Source organism: Ranitomeya variabilis, chromosome 5 (genome assembly GCF_051348905.1).
Source record: "Ranitomeya variabilis isolate aRanVar5 chromosome 5, aRanVar5.hap1, whole genome shotgun sequence".
NCBI lineage: Eukaryota > Metazoa > Chordata > Amphibia > Anura > Dendrobatidae > Ranitomeya > Ranitomeya variabilis.
Window position 1 is genome coordinate 585,789,592 of NC_135236.1, and position 19,334 is coordinate 585,808,925.

At 46.1% G+C, this 19,334-nt stretch overlaps 1 protein-coding gene across 6 annotated transcripts in view; it reads left to right on the forward strand.

Moving 5' to 3' along the window:
- The first annotated feature begins 416 nt into the window (after nucleotides 1-416).
- LOC143776536 (RUN and FYVE domain-containing protein 1-like) overlaps nucleotides 417-19,334 on the forward strand; it is a 531,317-nt gene continuing 512,399 nt past the window's right edge. For 3 of the 6 annotated variants that reach the window (XR_013215861.1, XM_077265993.1, XM_077265994.1), the window contains exons 1-2: nucleotides 417-623; nucleotides 12,444-12,620. Coding sequence is in view for 5 of the 6 variants with exons in the window: in XM_077265993.1 (XP_077122108.1) it covers nucleotides 12,464-12,620 (157 nt within the window). In the remaining variant the exon portion in view is untranslated. The remainder of the gene's footprint in view (nucleotides 624-12,443; nucleotides 12,621-19,334) is intronic. The other 3 variants (XM_077265998.1, XM_077265995.1, XM_077265996.1) reach the window with 2 other exon arrangements.

Here is a 19,334-nt window from a genome sequence, read left to right on the forward strand (position 1 = left end):
TAGACCCCAAATCCCAAAACACCCCACGCCATTATAGACCCCAAATTGCACGACACCCCCCTGCCTTTATAGACCCCAAAACCCATGAAATAACCCTCCATTATAGACCCGAAATCCCACGACACCCTCCAAGCACTATATACCCGAAATTGCACGACACCCCCCCGCCATTATAGACCCCAACTCCCACGACATAACCCATTATAGACCCCAAATTTCACCAGACATCCTCCCCCTACACTACGGGACGTTACTCTTCACCGCTCCGCACCTGCAGCCTCTCAGCTACACAGTACAGAAGAGCAGAACGTCTGACCTCTGTACCTGGATAGTTGCCCGCAAATTGCGCACACTATGGACGTAGCCATAACAGAACACGGCACGCCTGCATTAGCACCACGTGACCACAAAAACACGTGAACAACTGACGAGTAACCATGAGCGCATACATTGTAGTACCACCAACACCCACCCTCCTTGCATGTGACCGATCACATGATTCGATGTCATCACCTGTCCCTCGCAGGGATCGGTAGGAGGCTGAGCGAGCGGTGCTGGATCTGCTCCCGCTTCTCCAGCACTGGACGGCTCTACTCTGTGAGAACTATTGCGTGGCGCTAGAGGTCAGTGGTTCTTTGCAGCTGCGGTGTCACAGCTGGTAGCGCTGTATGGCTTTGCTGTAGGACTGAGGCACTGCGTTACTGTATACCCTGCACCACAGCTGCTCATCCTGGTAATTGTGCCACTTCCAGGGGCTGGCAGCTCGTCACTTATTATTGTCGCCCCTTGGACAGGCTCCTGCATTCCTATGGGTGGCATATTCGCTGACGTCAGCCCTGTATGTCTCTGATGTCTGTACGGACTGTGGCGTATTCGCTGACGTCAGCCCTGTACGTCTCTGATGTCTGTACGGACTGTGGCGTATTCGCTGACGTCAGCCCTGTACGTCTCTGATGTCTGTACCGACTGTGGCGTATTCGCTGACGTCAGCCCTGTACGTCTCTGACGTGTGTACCGACTGTGGCGTATTCGCTGATATCAGCACTGTACGTCTCTGACGTGTGTACCGACTGTGGCGTATTCGCTGATATCAGCCCAGTATGTCTCAGACGTGTGTACCGACTGTGGCGTATTCATAGTAACATAGTTAGTAAGGCCGAAAAAAGACATTTGTCCATCCAGTTCAGCCTATATTCCATCATAATAAATCCCCAGATCTACATCCTTCTACAGAACCTAATAATTGTATGATACAATATTGTTCTGCTCCAGGAAGACATCCAGGCCTCTCTTGAACCCCTCAATAGAGTTCGCCATCACCACCTCCTCAGGCAGCAATTCCAGATTCTCAATGCCCTAACAGTAAAGAATCCTCTTCTATGTTGGTGGAAAAACCTTCTCTCCTCCAGACGCAAAGAATGCCCCCTTGTGCCCATCACCTTCCTTGGTATAAACAGATCCTCAGCGAGATATTTGTATTGTCCCCTTATATACTTATACATGGTTATTAGATCGCCCATCAGTCGTCTTTTTTCTAGACTAAATAATCCTAATTTCGCTAATCTATCTGGGTATTGTAGTTCTCCCATCCCCTTTATTAATTTTGTTGCCCTCCTTTGTACTCTCTCTAGTTCCATTATATCCTTCCTGAGCACCGGTGCCCAAAACTGGACACAGTACTCCATGTGCGGTCTAAGCCTACGTTCACATTTGCGTTGTGCGCCGCAGCGTCGGCGACGCAACGCACAACGCAAACAAACACGCAGCAAAACGCATGCACAACGCTGCGTTTTGCGCCGCATGCGTCCTTTTTTTGATTGATTTTGGACGCAGCAAAAATGCAACTTGCTGCGTCCTCTGCGCCCGGACGCGTGCGCCGCAGTGACGCATGTGGCGCAAAACGCAAGTGCGACGCATGTCCATGCGCCCCTATGTTAAATATAGGGGCGCATGACGCATGCGGCGGCGCCCGACGCTGCGGCGCAGACCGCAAATGTGAACGTAGACTACTAGGGATTTGTACAGAGGCAGTATAATGCTCTCATCATGTGTATCCAGACCTCTTTAAATGCACCCCATGATCCTGTTTGCCTTTGCAGCTGCTGCCTGGCACTGGCTGCTCCAGGTAAGTTTATCATTAACTAGGATCCCCAAGTCCTTCTCCCTGTCAGATTTACCCAGTGGTTTCCCGTTCAGTGTGTAATGGTGATATTGATTCCTTCTTCCCATGTGTATAACCTTACATTTATCATTGTTAAACCTCATCTGCCACCTTTCAGCCCAAGTTTCCAACTTATCCAGATCCATCTGTAGCAGAATACTATCTTCTCTTGTATTAACTGCTTTACATAGTTTTGTATCATCTGCAAATATCAATATTTTACTGCGTAAACCTTCTACCAGATCATTAATGAATATGTTGAAGAGAACAGGTCCCAATACCGACCCCTGCGGTACCCCACTGGTCACAGCGACCCAGTTAGAGACTATACCATTTATAACCACCCTCTGCTTTCTATCACTAAGCCAGTTACTAACCCATTTACACACATTTTCCCCCAGACCAAGTATTCTCATTTTGTGTACCAACCTCTTGTGCGGCACGGTATCAAACGCTTTGGAAAAATCGAGATATACCACGTCCAATGACTCACCGTGGTCCAGCCTATAGCTTACCTCTTCATAAAAACTGATTAGATTGGTTTGACAGGAGCGATTTCTCATAAACCCATGCTGATATGGAGTTAAACAGTTATTCTCATTGAGATAATCCAGAATAACATCCTTCAGAAACCCTTCAAATATTTTACCAACAGTAGAGGTTAGACTTACTGGCCTATAATTTCCAGGTTCACTTTTAGAGCCCTTTTTGAATATTGGCACCACATTTGCTATGCGCCAGTCCTGCGGAACAGACCCCATCGCTATAGAGTCCCTAAAAATAAGAAATAATGGTTTATCTATTACATTACTTAGTTCTCTTAGTACTCGTGGGTGTATGCCATCCGGACCCGGAGATTTATCTATTTTAATCTTATTTAGCCGGTTTCGCACCTCTTCTTGGGTTAGATTGGTGACCCTTAATATAGGGTTTTCATTGTTTCTTGGGATTTCACCTAGCATTTAATTTTCCACCGTGAATACCGTGGAGAAGAAGGTGTTTAATATGTTAGCCTTTTCCTCGTCATCTACAACCATTCTTTCCTCACTATTTTTTAAGGGGCCTACATTTTCAGTTTTTATTCTTTTACTATTGATATAGTTGAAGAACAGTTTGGGATTAGTTTTACTCTAGTTAGCAATGTGCTTCTCTGTTTCCCTTTTGGCAGCTTTAATTAGTTTTTTAGATAAAGTATTTGTCTCCCTATAGTTTTTTAGAGCTTCAATGGTGCCATCCTGCTTTAGTAGTGCAAATGCTTTCTTTTTACTGTTAATTGCCTGTCTTACTTCTTTGTTTAGCCACATTGGGTTTTTCCTATTTCTAGTCCTTTTATTCCCACAAGGTATAAACCGCTTACAGTGCCTATTTAGGATGTTCTTAAACATTTTCCATTTATTATCTGTATTCTTATTTCTGAGGATATTGTCCCAGTCTACCAGATTAAGGGCATCTCTAAGCTGGTCAAACTTTGCCTTCCTAAAGTTCAGTGTTTTTGTGACTACCTGACAAGTCCCCCTAGTGAAAGACAGGTGAAACTGTACAATATTGTGGTCGCTATTTCCTACATGCCCGACCACCTGCAGATTTGTTATTCTGTCCGGTCTATTAGATAGTATTAGGTCTAAAAGTGCTGCTCCTCTGGTTGGATTCTGCACCAATTGTGAAAGATAATTTTTCTTGGTTATTAGCAGAAACCTGTTGCCTTTATGGATTTCACAGGTTTCTGTTTCCCAGTTAATATCCGGGTAGTTAAAGTCCCCCATAACCAGGACCTCATTATGGGCTGCAGCTTCATCTATCAGCTTTAGAAGTAGACTTTCCATGATTTCTGTTATATTTGGGGGTTTGTAACAGACCCCAATGAGAATTTTTCGTATTCGCTGATATCAGCCCTGTACGTCTTTGACGTGTGTACGGACTGTGGCGTATTCGCTGATATCAGCCCTGTACATCTCTGACGTGTGTACCGACTGTGGCGTATTCGCTGATATCAGCCCTGTACGTTTCTGACGTGTGTATGGACTGTGGCGTATTCGCTGATATCAGCCCTGTGTGTCTCTGATGTCTGTACCGACTGTGGCGTATTCGCTGATATCAGCCCTGTACGTCTCTGATGTCTGTACCGACTGTGGCGTATTCTCTGATATCCGCCCTGTACATCTCTGATGTCTGTAACGACTGGCGTATTCGCAGACGTCAGCCCGGTACGTCTCTGATGTGTGTAGCAACTGTGGCGTATTCGCTGACGTCAGCTCGGTACGTCTCTGACGTCTGTGGCGTATTCGCTGACGTCAGCTCGGTACGTCTCTGACGTCTGTGGCGTATTCGCTGACGTCAGCTCGGTACGTCTCTGACGTCTGTGGCGTATTCGCTGACGTCAGCTCGGTACGTCTCTGAAGTCTGTGGCGTATTCGCAGACGTCAGCCCAGTACGTCTCTGATGTCTGTAGCGACTGTGGCGTGTTCGCTGACGTCAGCCCGCTACATCTCTGATGTCTGTAGTGGCTGTGGCGTATTCACTGACGTGAGCCCGGTGCAACTCTGACGTCTGTAGCGACTGTGGCGTATTCGTTGACGTCAGCCCTGCACGTCTCTTGACGTCTGTAGCCCTACGCAGCTCAGCAAAACGCTAGTGTGAAACTAGCCTTACTCCATAAAAAAGGTAGGCAGTGTTTACTAAGTATAAAAGATATTATAAAGGAGACAAAACCATGTGTACATTTATTTGTAATTTGAAAATAGGATTAACATTGAAAAGAGAACACTTGCGTAGCGTTCAGATCATTTCAGCTTGTGACTGGCTGTGTGCTATGGAGGAGAAAGGGCTTCCATATATCTAGATGCACGAGCACAGCTTTGCCAAGCTGTTGTTAGCTCGTTTCCTGGACCAACTCTGTCCCCAATTCAGCAGGGGTAAAGATATGCCCTCTTGTCGTGACATCACTGAGTGGGCTGAGTAATGACATGCACTCTTTTTCCAACTATTTACGTTTTTTGAGCCCCCAGACAAAGGCATTCCTTGGGCAAGGGGAGGGGGGAACGAGGGCCTTTACGGGATTGGTTGTCTGCAGTTTAAAAGTCATACACTGCTCACACATCGGTATCAAGTTGCACAGTATCTGCCATAGGACTTTGTTGTATGAGCAAATGCAGAGGGGGTGAAAGGGGGTTCGAAACTGCAGTGTATGTGTGTCTGTGACATGGTACTTTCTAGAACTAATCTCACTGTGGAGAAACGGGGTCAGTGGGTGCTTTTGTCCGCTGGCCCGGCTGTCTTTAGCAAGACTGCATGGACCACAGCTCATACCACTGAACGCCCGCTCTATCTCCCCGTGGGCAATACACTACACAGACAACACAGGGTTAAGGTAAAACAGTGTGGCAATACTTTATTGAACCACAACACACAATAGCAAACAGAACAATCACACCATGGCTGGAATTGTTAGGTTACATGGGTGCATATAAAATATCTCTGCGTCTCCACGTATTTCCAGTATGACATGATGTCAGAGCTTTCAGGGTCGCTACTCCATCTGTGGATGAACGCACAGAGAAGGGGTAACGACAAGCATAGGGAGATGACCAAGAACTGTCCATAGAGTCCATACAAGGACACGAGAGTCACCACCTGGCTTATCTGACCATCTCCATGGAACCAGGCGACCAGCGGGTCCCAACCCTGCCTTTCTCCAAACATATCCATGGTGCAGAGATGGTCACTGGATCAGATCTGTGTCCTTCCAACCGGAGCCGAAAACCCCTGGGTTGTATCCTATAGAATCCTAGATCAGTGTCCCTCGTGATGGTGCCATGATGAATTGGCTGCAGTCCTTTCTCTTGTCTCTTGGGTGGTTTGCAGAATGTCTGGCTGGTAGCTTTGTCTTACTTCAGTCTCCCAGGATGTGATCTCTGAGTCTCTTAAAGGTACCTTTACACTAAATGACTTACCAACGATCACGACCAGCGATACGACCTGGCCGTGATCATTGGTAAGTCGTTGTGTGGTCGCTAGGGAGCTGTCAAACAGACAGCTCTCTCCAGCGACCAACGATCAGGGGAACAACTTCGGCATCGTTGAAACTGTCTTCAACGATGCCGAAGTCCCCTTGCAGCACCCGGGTAACCAGGGTAAACATCGGGTTACTAAGTGCAGGGCCGCGCTTAGTAACCCGATATTTACCCTGGTTACCATTGTAAAAGTAAAAAAAATAAAACCACTACATACTCACATTCTGATGTCTGTCACGTCCCCCGCCGGCGTCCACAGGGTTAAAACTGCTTTCGGCAAGAGCGCTGCTAATATGCACGCGCTGCTGCCGAGAGCTTCCCTGCACTGAATGTGTCAGCGTCGGCAGTAACAGCGGTGATGTCACCGCTGTGCTCTGCTTTACGGCCGGCGCTGACAGTCAGTGCAGGGAAGCTCTCGGCAGCAGCGCGTGCATTACCAGCGCTCCTGCCGAAAGCAGTTTTAACCCTGTGGACGCCGCGGGACGTGACAGACATCAGAATGTGAGTATGTACTGTTTTTTTTTTTTTAACTTTTACAATGGTAACCAGGGTAAATATCGGGTTACTAAGCGCGGCCCTGCGCTTAGTAACCCGATATTTACCCTGGTTACAAGTGAACACATCGCTGGATCGGCATCACACACGCCGATCCAGCGATGACAGCGGGTGATCAGCGACCATAAAAAGGTCCTGATCATTCCCATCGACCAACGATCTCCCAGAGATCGTTAGCGGGATCGTTGCTACGTCACCAAAAACGTGATGTTGCAACGATATCGTTATGTGTGACTCAGCCTTTACACAGTATGTTAGATAGTATATCAGTTGGCAAGTCTTGTCTTCTTGACCCACCAGACGTAAACACTTAAATTCACAAGCCAATATACTGATAAAAAACCAGCTCTTTTGGTTTTTGCAAAAACATGGTTGTCTGGGAAATTAAAGGGAACCTGTCACCCTGTTTTTTTCAGTATGAGATAAAAATACCGTTAAATAGGGCCTGAGCTGTGCTTTACAATAGTGTATTTTTTGTCCCCTGATTCCCCACCTATGCTGCCGAAATACCTTACAAAAGTCGCCGTTTTCGCCTGTCAATCACGCTAGTCTGGTCAAAAGGGCGTGGTGAAATGGCTGTTTCTCTCCCACCTCTTGCTTATCTTCCCGGCGTTGGCGTAGTGGTTCTCGCATGCGCAACAGCTGAAAAAGAGCGTGATCTGTGCTATTCCCCTGGTTATCGGTGGCGGCGGCCATCTTCCTGAGGCCGCGCGTGCGCAGATGGAGTGCTCTGCTTCCCGGGGCTTTAGGATCTCCATCTGCGCACGCGCTGCATCCCGCGGCCATTTTCCTGAAGCCCCGGGAAGCAGAGCACTCCATCTGCGCACGCGCGGCCTCAGGAAGATGGCCGCCGCCACTGATAACCAGGGGAATAGCACAGATCGCACTCTTTTTCGGCTGTTGCGCATGCGAGAACCACTACGCCAACGCCAGGAAGATAAGCAAGAGGTGGGAGAGAAATAGCCATTTCACCACGCCCTTTTGACCAGACCAGCGTGATTATCAGGCGAAAACGGTGACTTTTGTAAGGTATTTCGGCAGCATAGGTGGGGAATCAGGGGACAAAAAATACACTATTGTAAAGCACAGCTCAGGCCCTATTTAACAGTATTTATCTCATACTGAAAAAACGGGGTGACAGGTTCCCTTTAAGATACAATCTGGTTTCCTCACACTCACATTATGACATTTTTTACATTATCATGACAGGCGGAGTGCCTAGTCAGAAGACTAATGAATACAAATTTTAAAAACGGTCACCTCCAAACATAGACTAAGTATTGTAGCTTGGCTTCATGCACTCCCGATATGTCAGCAGGGAGGAAGCAGTGTAGCTTGGCTTCACGTGCCCCGGATATGGTGGCAGGGAGGAAGCATTGTAGCTTGGCTTTATGTGCCCCGGATATGGCAGCAGGGAGGTAGCATTGTAGCTTGGTTTCATGTGTCCCGGATATGGCAGCAGGGCGGTAGCATTGTAGCTTGGTCTCATGTATCCCGGATATGGTGGCAGGGAGGAAGCATTGTAGCTTGGCTTCACGTGCCTCGGATATGGTGGCAGGGAGGAAGCATTGTAGCTTGGCTTCATGTGCCCTGGATATGGCGGCAGGGAGGAAGCTTTGAAGCTTGGTGTCATGTACCCCAGATATGGTGGCAGGGAGGAAGCATTGTAGTTTGGCTTCATGTTACATAGTTACATAGTTATTGAGGTTGAAGGAAGACTTTAAGTCCATCTAGTTCAACCCATAGCCTAACCTAACATGCCCTAACATGTTGATCCAGAGGAAGGCAAAAATAACCCATGTGGCAAGGAGTAACTCCACCATGGGGAAAAAAATTCCTTCCCGACTGTGTCCCGGATATTGTGTCAGGGAGGAACTTTGTAGCTTGGCGTCATGTGTTATGATCCGGTGACCTTGGAGCCGCATGAGACTTTCTCAGGAGAAGGTGGAACCTGTACTGACGGCAAACCCTAAACTGACACCGCAACTAGAAGTAGCCGTGGGGTGTACCTAACACATCCTAGACACCTCGATACAGCCGGAGGACTAAATACCCCTATAGATGGAATGGGAATTCTATCTTGCCTCAGAGCAGAACCCCAAAGGATAGGCAGCCCCCCACAAATATTGACTGTGAGTATAAGAGGAAAGACAAACGCAGGCAGAAATCAGGATTTAGCAAAAGAGGCCACGCTAGCTAAAAAGGAAAGGATAGGACAGAATACTAAGCGGTCAGTATTAAAACCCTAAAAATATCCACAGCAGATAATACAAAAATTCCACCATCTAACTAAAGACATGGAATGTATCTCTGCATCTCCTGAGAATCCAACTTGACTGAAAATATCCAAACACAGTCTAAGCTGGACAAGAAAAAACAATGAATAGCACTGAATTGAAAAGCACACAGCATGTGTGCTGAGAAACAAAACCAGACACTTATCTTGGCTGATTTGGCAGCAGGGCAGGAGGAACCAGACAGAGATGCATAACCTCCCAAGAACAATGGACAACTGGCAAGGGCTAATGAATCCTGCACACCTAAATACCCCAGTCAGAGCTGCAATCAGCAGGAACACCTGCCCAGGATTGCAACCCAGGGACAACTGCATTACCACCAGCAACCACCGGGGGGAACCCAAGAGCAGAATTCACAACAGTCATGTGCCTCAAAATATAGCGTCACGGAGGAAGCTTTGCAGCTTGACATCATGTGCCCCGGATATGGCGGCAGGGAGGAAGCATTGTAGCTTGGCTTCACGTGCCCTGATATGGTGGCAGGGAGGAAACATTGTAGCTTGGCTTGGTGTGCCCTGGATATGGTGGCAGGGAGGAAGCATTGTAGCTTGGCTTCATGTGCCCCAGATATGGTGGCAGGGAGGAAGCATTGTAGCTTGGCTCCATGTGCCCCGGATATGGCGGCAGGGAGGAAGCATTGTAGCTTGGCTTGGTGTGCCCCGGCTATGGCGGCAGGTAGGAAGCATTGTAACTTGGCTTGGTGTGCCCTGGCTATAGCGGCAGGTAGGAAGCATTGTAGCTTGGCTTGGTGTGCCCCGGCTATGGCGCAGGGAGGAAACATTGTAGCTTGGCTTGGTGTGCCCCGGATATGGCGGCAGGGAGGAAGCATTGTAGCTTGGCTTGGTGTGCCCCGGCTATGGCGGCAGGTAGGAAGCATTGTAGCTTGGCTTGGTGTTCCCCGGACATGGCGGCAGGAAGTAAGCATTGTAGCTTGGCTTGGTGTTCCCCGGATATGGCGGTAGGGATGAAGCTTTGTAGTTTGGCTTGGTGTGTCCCGGATATGGCGGCAGGGAGGAAGCTTTGTAGCTTGGTGTAATGTGCCCCAAATATACTAGCAGGGAGAAAGCATTGTAGCTTGGCTACGTGAGCCCCAGATATGGTGGCAGGGAGAAAGCATTGTCGCTTGGCTTCATGTTCCCCAGACTGTGGAAACACACCCTTAGGGCTTTGTGTGAAATTAGCGTATATACTCGAGTATAAGCCGACCCGAGTATAAGCCGACCCCCCCTAATTTTGCCACAAAAAACTGGGAAAACTTATTGACTCGAGTATAAGCCTAGGGTGGAAAATACAGCAGCTACCGGTGAATTTCAAAAATAAAAATAGATGCTCCATACCGTTCATTATTGCCCCAAAGGAGGTTCCATATAAAGATGTGCCATATATAATGCTCCATACCGTTGATTATTGCCCCATAGATGCTCCATGTATAGCTGTGCCATATAGAATGCTCTGCACCGTTCATTATGGCCCCATAGATGCTCCTTATAAAGCTGTGCCATATATAATGCTCTGCACCATTCATTATGGCCCCATAGATGCCCCATATACAATGCTCTGCACCGTTCATTATGGCCCCATAGATGCTCCATATAAAGCAGTGCCATATATGCTCTGCACTGTTCATTATGGCCCCATAGATGCTCCATATAAAGCAGTGCCATATATGCTCTGCACTGTTCATTATTGCCCCATAGATGCTCCTTATTAAGCTGTGCCATATATGCTCTGCACTGTTCATTGTTGCCCCATAGATGTGCCATATAAATCTGTGCCATATATAATGCTCTGCACCGTTGCCCCATAGATGTGCCATATAAATCTGTGCCATATATAGTGCTCTGCACCGTTGCCCCATAGATGTGCCATATAAATCTGTGCCATATATAGTGCTCTGCACCGTTGCCCCATAGATGTGCCATATAAATCTGTGCCATATATAGTGCTCTGCACCGTTGCCCCATAGATGTGCCATATAAATCTGTGCCATATATAACGCTGCTGCTGCAATAAAAAAAAAAAAAACACATACTCGCCTCTCTTGCTTGCAGCTCCTCAGCGTCCCGTCCCGGCGTCTCTCTGCACTGACTGATCAGGCAGAGGGCGGCGCGCACACTATATGCGTCATAGCGCCCTCTGACCTGCACAGTCAGAACAAGAGGACGCGAAGACAGAGCGGCGCCCGGCGGGTGGAACGTGGACAGGTGAATATAAAATACTCGCCTAGTCCCGGCGATCCTGGCGCTCCCCCTGCCTGTCACACTGTCTTCGGGTGCCGCAGCTCTTCCTCTGTCAGCGGTCACCGGCACCGCTGATTAGAGAAATAAATTTGCGGCTCCACCCCTATGGGAGTGGAGTCGATATTCATTTCTCTAATGAGCGGTCCCACGTGACCGCTGAACGGGAAGAGCTGCGGCACCCGAAGACAGTGTGACAGGCAGGGGGAGCGTCAGGATCGCCGGGACTAGGTGAGTATGCCTCAGCGCCCTCTCCCCCTCACCCGCCGACCCCACCGCCGACCGTGACTCGAGTATAAGCCGAGAGGGGCACTTTCAGCCCAAAAATTTGGGCTGAAAATCTCGGCTTATACTCGAGTATATACGGTAAGTCCAATTTGCTGTTTTGTTTTTTTTGTGTTGTTCTAGTACACACAAAGCAAATAAACATACGGTATATATACATATATCTCATATCTGAGCTGGCAGGCACAAGTTTTCTGAATGGGGACATCCCCTGTAACCCCCAACGTTTTCTTCCTGTCATGTGACACGGGGTCCTTATTCTGTAGATTCGCTTGTCTTCCAGTGTCGGAGAGGGAACATTGTGGTCTCTTAGTTTGTCAGAGAAAGAGAAAATTATCAGCCCGTCTTCCTAGACTAAATCTGTGTAGTGAAAATGACTACAGTGCCATATATCTTAGCTTCTATGATCCCTAAGAGCACTAGACCTCTTTCAGACGTCTGTAGCCGTTAGTCTATTGTGCAAACTCGCCATTACATGTCTGAGTCCATGAAAAGCGGACCGCACACAGATCTAAATTGCTTTCTGTTTTTAACTTTTTTTTTCATGTTGAAAATCGCACTTTCGTATTTCGCATCTCAAAAATGACTGATTCAGTGAGGTCTTACATAGAGGAAAAGGCGTGCTTTGCGAAAAGGCGTGCTTTGCTTTACTATAGTATTGCCTGAGTTTTTAGGTCTTCAGTGGTAGTTATATAATTTATAAATTGTTCTGCTTTTGATGTGTAATAGAATTATTATTTTTTTTATGCAAAAAACTTGAAAAAATGGAGAAAAAAATAAATTAAAAACTTTGACAACTCCCTGTTCTGTGTTACTTACTTTGTGGTTCAAAATATCTTAAGACTTTGGTTTTATTGTGACAGAAGCATTAGCTGTAATTTATTTTTTCTTGTTTCAGTGTTTTATACAGAAATCAGTATGGATGAACGTGCTAACTTAATGAGTATGATGAAGATTACCGTAAAGGTATTGATCCAGGCTGCTCTAAATCTAGACAGGAGCCTGGAATCTGATTTCCCTCCGCTACAGCAGTTTTTCTACATCCTGGAGCATTGCCTGAAACATGGGCTAAAAGGTACCGTAATTTCGTTTCTGGGACAGGATCAGCATTCACTGTGCCTTCTCTCTCTCTGCTCACAACTCCTATTTATGTTATGTACCGACATAGCATGGTACACATATTAGGCATTTAAGCCTCAATACTATACCCCAAATGATGATTTATTTATTTCTCAAATTCTTAATGTGTGAATGGGATTTTAAAATAGTTTTTGATATCGATATTGGCCCCTCCTCCATGGCATCAGCTTCTCAATACTGCAGATCCGCAGTCGCTCATTCTAACCTCAATGTATTAGCCCTGTCTTTGTCTATGAAGGGAAATGTTCAGCAGCAAAGGATGCTTGGGAGTTAGGAACCAACTTGGGAACTTCGGCATCTGTGGTATGGAGGACAGTCATCTTCATGGATGACTCGGATATTGATGTGGACAGAACAGGGAGTTTACGTGATTTTTAAACATCTCAGCTAAATCAATACTGAGACAGATACCCTCCCCCCCCCCCCCCCCCCTCTTTTCTCATCCTATGACAGGGGTTCATGCTATGAGATCCATAAACATAGAATTTTAGGGCATCAGAAAAATGCACCTGGTCCACAAAATGGGAAATTTGGATAAAATCCTACTACGGGAGGAATCTAAATGGATTTAGAAGTTGAATTCCCATAGTTCCTTTGGTTTGTATGAAGAATCCTAAGCTACGGTGCAGCCTTATAATGTTATCAGAAAATTAATTTTACTAATATTTATTGTTAATTATTACCTGCCTTCTCTGTGGCTTTAAGAGGATCTATTAATAAGTTTATTAGCATTTACATGCAAATATTAACCCTTTTTCTGACATTAAACAAAATAATCCGTCCATGTGCCCTGGGCCTGTTTGACCAGGGATGGATTATTATGTCATCACGATCACACACACACGATTCTGACAGCTGACACCTGGCAGTAAGAGCCAGGAGCAGTCATGCACCGCTCCCGACACTCTAACCCCCGATATGCTACAATCGAATGTTCGATCGCTGCATTCTTTGAGCAGGCAGTGGGCTGACAGCCCCTCTGCCTTTCAGTCGTTGCCATGCCCCTCCCGATCATTGCCATGGTGGCCCGATGTTATCATGACGACATCTTGGTCGACAGAGTTAGGAAACTTGCTGATCATGCGCAGTGCATGATGGGCAAGTTTCTCTGTCAGTGCAGCGCTGACAGTTTCTGCAGCATGGGGATGCTGCTGCATCCCCATGCCGTAGAAACGATCAGCCTGCAAAAAAAGTTGGTTTTTTTTACCCCTTTTTGACATTAGACGTACTATCCCGTCCATGTGCCCTGGGCCTGTTTGCCCATGGACGGGATAGTACGTCATGTGCGATCAGTCGCGCTCACGGGGGGAGCGCTGCTGATTGCGGCTGAGTGTCAGCTGATTCTCACAGCTGACACCCGACACTAAGTGCCAGGAGTGGTCACGGACCGCTCTTCGCACTTTACCCCCCTGGAACACTGCGATCAAACATGATCGCAGCGTTCCGGAGCCGGCAGAGGGGCTGACAGCCCCTTTGCCTTTGGATCGGAGACCCCGCGGCATGATGCGGGGTCCCGATCGCTGCCATCTAGACCCGATGTTGTCATGACGACATCCGGGTCTCCAGACCTGAGAGACTTCCTGTCATGTGCAGTGATGACCGGAAGTCTCTCAGGTTAGTGTACAGAAGCTGCAGCGCTGATAGCTTCTATAGTATGCAGATCTGTGTACTACAGAAGCGATCAGCCTGCACAAAATGATTGTCCCATAGTGGCACACAGTGTAAAAGTAAGAATGAATTAAAAAATTCCCGACCTATAAAACTGTCCCACTAGTTAACCCCTTTAGTGAACACCATTAAAAAAAGCCCAAAAAACAATGCTTTATCATCATACCACCAAACAAAAGTGGAATAACACACAATCAAAAAGACAGATATAAATAAACGTGGTACCTCTGAAAATGTCGTCTTGTCTTGCAAAAAACAAGCCGCCATATAGCTCCATCACTGGAAAAATAAAAAAGCTATAGCTCTTAGAATAAAGAAATGCAAAAATAATAATTTTTTATATAAAATAGTTTTTATTGTATAAAAGCGCCAAAAACATAAAAAAAATAATGTACATGAGGTATCGCGGTCATCATACTGACCCGAATAATAAAACTGCTTTATCAATTTTGCCACACGCGGATCGGTGTAAACGCCCCCCCCGCCCCCCAAAAGAAATTCATGAATTGCTGTTTTTGTTCATTCTACCTCCCAAAAATCGGAATATATAGCGATCAAAAAATGTCACGTGCCCAAAAATGGTACCGCAAAAAACAAGACCTAACATGACTCTGTGGGCCAAATTATGGAACAATTATAGCTCTCAAAATGTGATGCAAAAACTATTTTTTGCAATAAAAAGCGTCTTTTAGTGTCACAGCTGCCAAACATAAAAACCCGCTATAAATAGTAAATCAAACCCCCGCTATAAATAGTAAATCAAACCCCGCTTTATCACCCCCTTAGTTAGGGAAAAATAATAAAATAAAAACATGTATTTATTTCCATTTTCCCATTAGGGTTGGGGTTAAAGCTAGGGTTAGGGTTGGGGCTAAAGTTAGGGTTAGGGTTACTATTGGGATTAAGATTGTGGTTATGGTTGGGATTAGGGTTAGGGGTGTGTTGAGGTTAGGGTTGGAGTTAGAATTGGGGGGTTTCCACTGTTTAGGCACATCAGGGGCTCTCCAAATGCGACATAGCGTCCTATCTGAATTCCAGCAAATTTTGCATTGAAAAGTCAAGCGGCGCTCCTTCCCTTCTGAGCTCTTCCCCAAACAGTGGTTTACCTGCATATATATGGGGTATCTGTGTACTCAGGACAAATTGTACAACAAATTTTGGGGTCCAATTTCTCCTGTTACCCTTGGTAAAATAAAACAAATTGGATCTGAAGTAAATTTTTTGTGAAAAAAAATGTAATGTTAATTATGACCACTGTCCCTTTATGAGGTTCTAACTCTGGAACACTTCAACAGATCCTGATCATTCTGACATTGTTTTCTCGTGACATATTGTACTTCATGATAGTGGTAAAATTTATTTGATATTACCTGCGTTTATATGTGAAAAAAACAGAAATTTGGCGAAAATTTCCCAATTTTCCAACTTTGAATTTTTATGCCCTTAAATCACAGAACTATGTAACACAAAATACTTAATACGTAACATTTCCCACATGTCTACTTTATATCAGCACAATTTTGGAACCAAATTTTTTTTGTTAGGGAGTTATAAGGGTTAAAATTTGACCAGCAATTTCTCATTTTACCCTTCGCCACGACAGCACCCTACTGGAGAGAGGGATCCGCCCCACAGGAACAGGAAACCTACAGAAAGATAAAAGGGAGCGGTCCGCCTCTCCTCCTCAGTTTAGGTTTTCTTCTCCTGTGGGAACGTCAGGATTTTTTCTGCAGAAAGCTGCCTGTGCAGTATCTCCAGGAACGGCAGGGGCTGCAGCCTGGAAGCAGCGTCGGGGGGAGTTTCGTTTGACGGCTCCCTCCTCGTCTGAAAAAGCATGCAGACAGCCGGGTCCGGGAGAGGCCGCTTGACATCATCTGCATTGCGTGGCGGCAACGGCGAGATAGAAGCCCTGACCGACAGGAGTCGGGTAAGTGAGGGCAGCATTCCAATTGCGGTCCAGTGCCAGAATCCTGGACCGCGCGCGCACGCGCGCCGACTGCCATAAGTGTATTCGCCCCGGAAGTAGACATTGAACTTCCGGGGCGTCCAGGCCGAGATCAGCGGCAGGGGGAAGCGCAGGTTCGCGCATGCGCAGGCCGCACTTTAAAAAAAAAAGAAAAAAAAGAAAAAAAAAAAAGGGCGCTCTTTATAAATCAACCGGCCACAGTAATATGGCGATGCAGAATGTCATCCACAGGTGCCATGGACCCTACAGCAGGAGACCCAGTATCCCCCGCCAAGGATCGCTCCAGCAGGGGATCCTCAGATACCGGTCGTAAAAGCGACACAGTAGACAAATCCAGGACAGGATCTCGGCCTTCTGATCCGGTACTAATAGCTTCACTGGGTGAGTTTTTAACTCTGCCTATTAAGCTGACGCCATCTCCCCTTTTTTCCTTTCTCTTGCTATGTCTTATTCTGCTCAGATTAGAAAGCGACAAAAGACTAAACATAAGGAATGCGCCTTATGTAGCCAGCCCCTACCAGACTCATACGCTAAAAAACTTTGCAAGGACTGTACAACAGAAACCACACAGAGAGCGGCAGTGTCTATTACGGACTTACGCGCCATTATTAGAGAGGAGCTAAAAGCTATGTCCCAGGATAAAACACACAAAAGCAAATCTAAAATATCAACACCTTTGTCAGATTCGGAGAGTAGCCAAGCAGTACTCTCAGAAGCCTCCCTATCATCATCATCACCATCATCATCCTTATCAGAAATCGAGGGACGTTCATGTTTCCTCTTAGACAGTGTGAACAATTTAGTAAAGTCAATAAGAAATACCATGGGGTGTGAGGAGACAAAGGGTGCACAAACCACGCAGGACATAATGTTTGCGAGTTTAGCAGAGAGAAAAAGGAGATGTTTTCCAGTCATACCGGCAGTGAAAGCATTAATTAAAAGAGAGTGGGAGAAGCAGGATCAGAGAAGTTTTCTACCCTCTGCGTCAAAACGGAAATACCCGTTTAGTGACCATGAGCTTCTTACATGGACCAAAATCCCTAAGGTTGACGCAGCCGTTGTCTCTACTTCTAAGCAGTCCACATTGCCTGTGGAAGATGCAGGACTACTTGCTGACCCTCTGGATCGCAAAGCTGAGTCATCCATTAAAAGATCTTGGGAAGCAACTACAGGCATATTCAAACCTGCAGTAGCTAGTACTTGCACCGCCAGGTCAGTGCTCATCTGGATTGACCAGTTAGACCAACAAATTGAAGATATAGTTTCCAGAGAAAAATTGCGGGCTGCTATCCCCTTAATACGAGGTGCAGCAGCCTTTATGGCGGCTGCATCTGCCGATTCTCTCCGCTTGGCAGCAAGATCTGCAGGTCTTGTAAACAATGCAAGACGGGCATTATGGATGAAAAGCTGGAAAGGGGACGCGCAGTCAAAATCTAAAATAAGCGCAATCCCATGTGAGGGTGAGTTCCTCTTTGGTAAAACCTTAGATGACTCCTCTATTCCCTTTTATAGGGGGGCCTTTAAGAGAAGGCCGTTTGGCAAAAGAAGTCAAACAGACAGGTCGACAACATGGACCACTAAAGAAGACAAGCAGAGAGGTACCATGTTCAGAAGACCCAACCCCCCAAAAGAAAACAAATACTGATGATATAACCACTCCACTAGGGGGCAGACTAAAATTTTTCGCCACTCAGTGGGAAAAAATAACAACCAGTTCCTGGATTTTAAATATAATCAGAGATGGAATAAAATTACAATTCTCTCACTATCCCCACGAATCCTATATAATAACATCCCTCAGCTCGCCTATACAACAAGAGGCCCTTGAGGCTGAAATTCAAACTCTATTATCAAAACGGGTTTTAGTCCGGGTTCCTGAAGGGCAGGAAGGTAGGGGATTCTATTCCCCCTTATTCTTGATTTCCAAACCCGATGGTTCATTTAGGACAATCATAAACCTTAAAAAGCTTAATTCATTTGTTAAGAACGATACGTTTAAAATGGAATCTATTAGATCCACCATAAAGCTACTTTTTCCAAACTGTATGATGGGGGAGGCATTGATCTAAAAGATGCTTATTACCATCTCCCTATCTATGACAGATACCAGAAATTCTTCAGGGTAGCGGTAACAATCGAAGGCAAGATTCGTCATTTCCGGTATGCAGCTATGCCTTTTGGCCTCTTAACAGCGTCAAGAATCTTCACCAAAGTAATTCTAAAGGTGATGGCTTATCTTCGCCAAAAAGAGACATTAATTGTGCCCTACTTAGATGACTTTTTAGTCATCGGAAACTCAGTTTCTCAATACGCTGACCGTTTAGCTCACGCAATTTCTTCTCTACAGGGTCTAGGCTGGATCATCAATATCAACAAATCCAGACTTACTCCGCTTTCTCTCCCAAGCGTTTTCATAACCCAAAAGTGTCTTCTTCCTCAGGTAAAAATATCACTCATCAGACATAAAGTCACAGCTGCCATGGATAACTCACACATGTCCTTAAGGAGAGCGATGTCCTTACTAGGATCTCTTATTTCATGTACCCCTGCAGTCCAATGGGCACAATACCATACACGGGCACTTCAACACCAAATCCTCCAAGAGGAAAGATGACTACTTGGGCACCTGAATGCAAAAATAACTTTGTCCCAGGAAGTTTTAACTTCCTTAACGTGGTGGCTAGATTCTAACCATTTGAGGAAAGGTGTTCCTTTCGTAATAACACCATCTCACACTATAACCACTGATGCCAGTCCTCACAGATGGGGCGCCCATATGGGAAGTAAATTTTGCCAAGGGTTATGGAACACTGAAGAATGAAACAACTCATCTAACCTTAAAGAGTTAAATGCAGTAAAATATGCCTTATATCATTTTCTCCCACAGCTTCAGGGAAAAGATGTCCGAATCCTTTCCGACAACACTACCACAGTTGCATACCTAAACAAACAAGGAGGTACTCGATCAGAGACTCTGATGTCTTCTGCTGGGGAAATCTTGGATCTAGCAGAAAA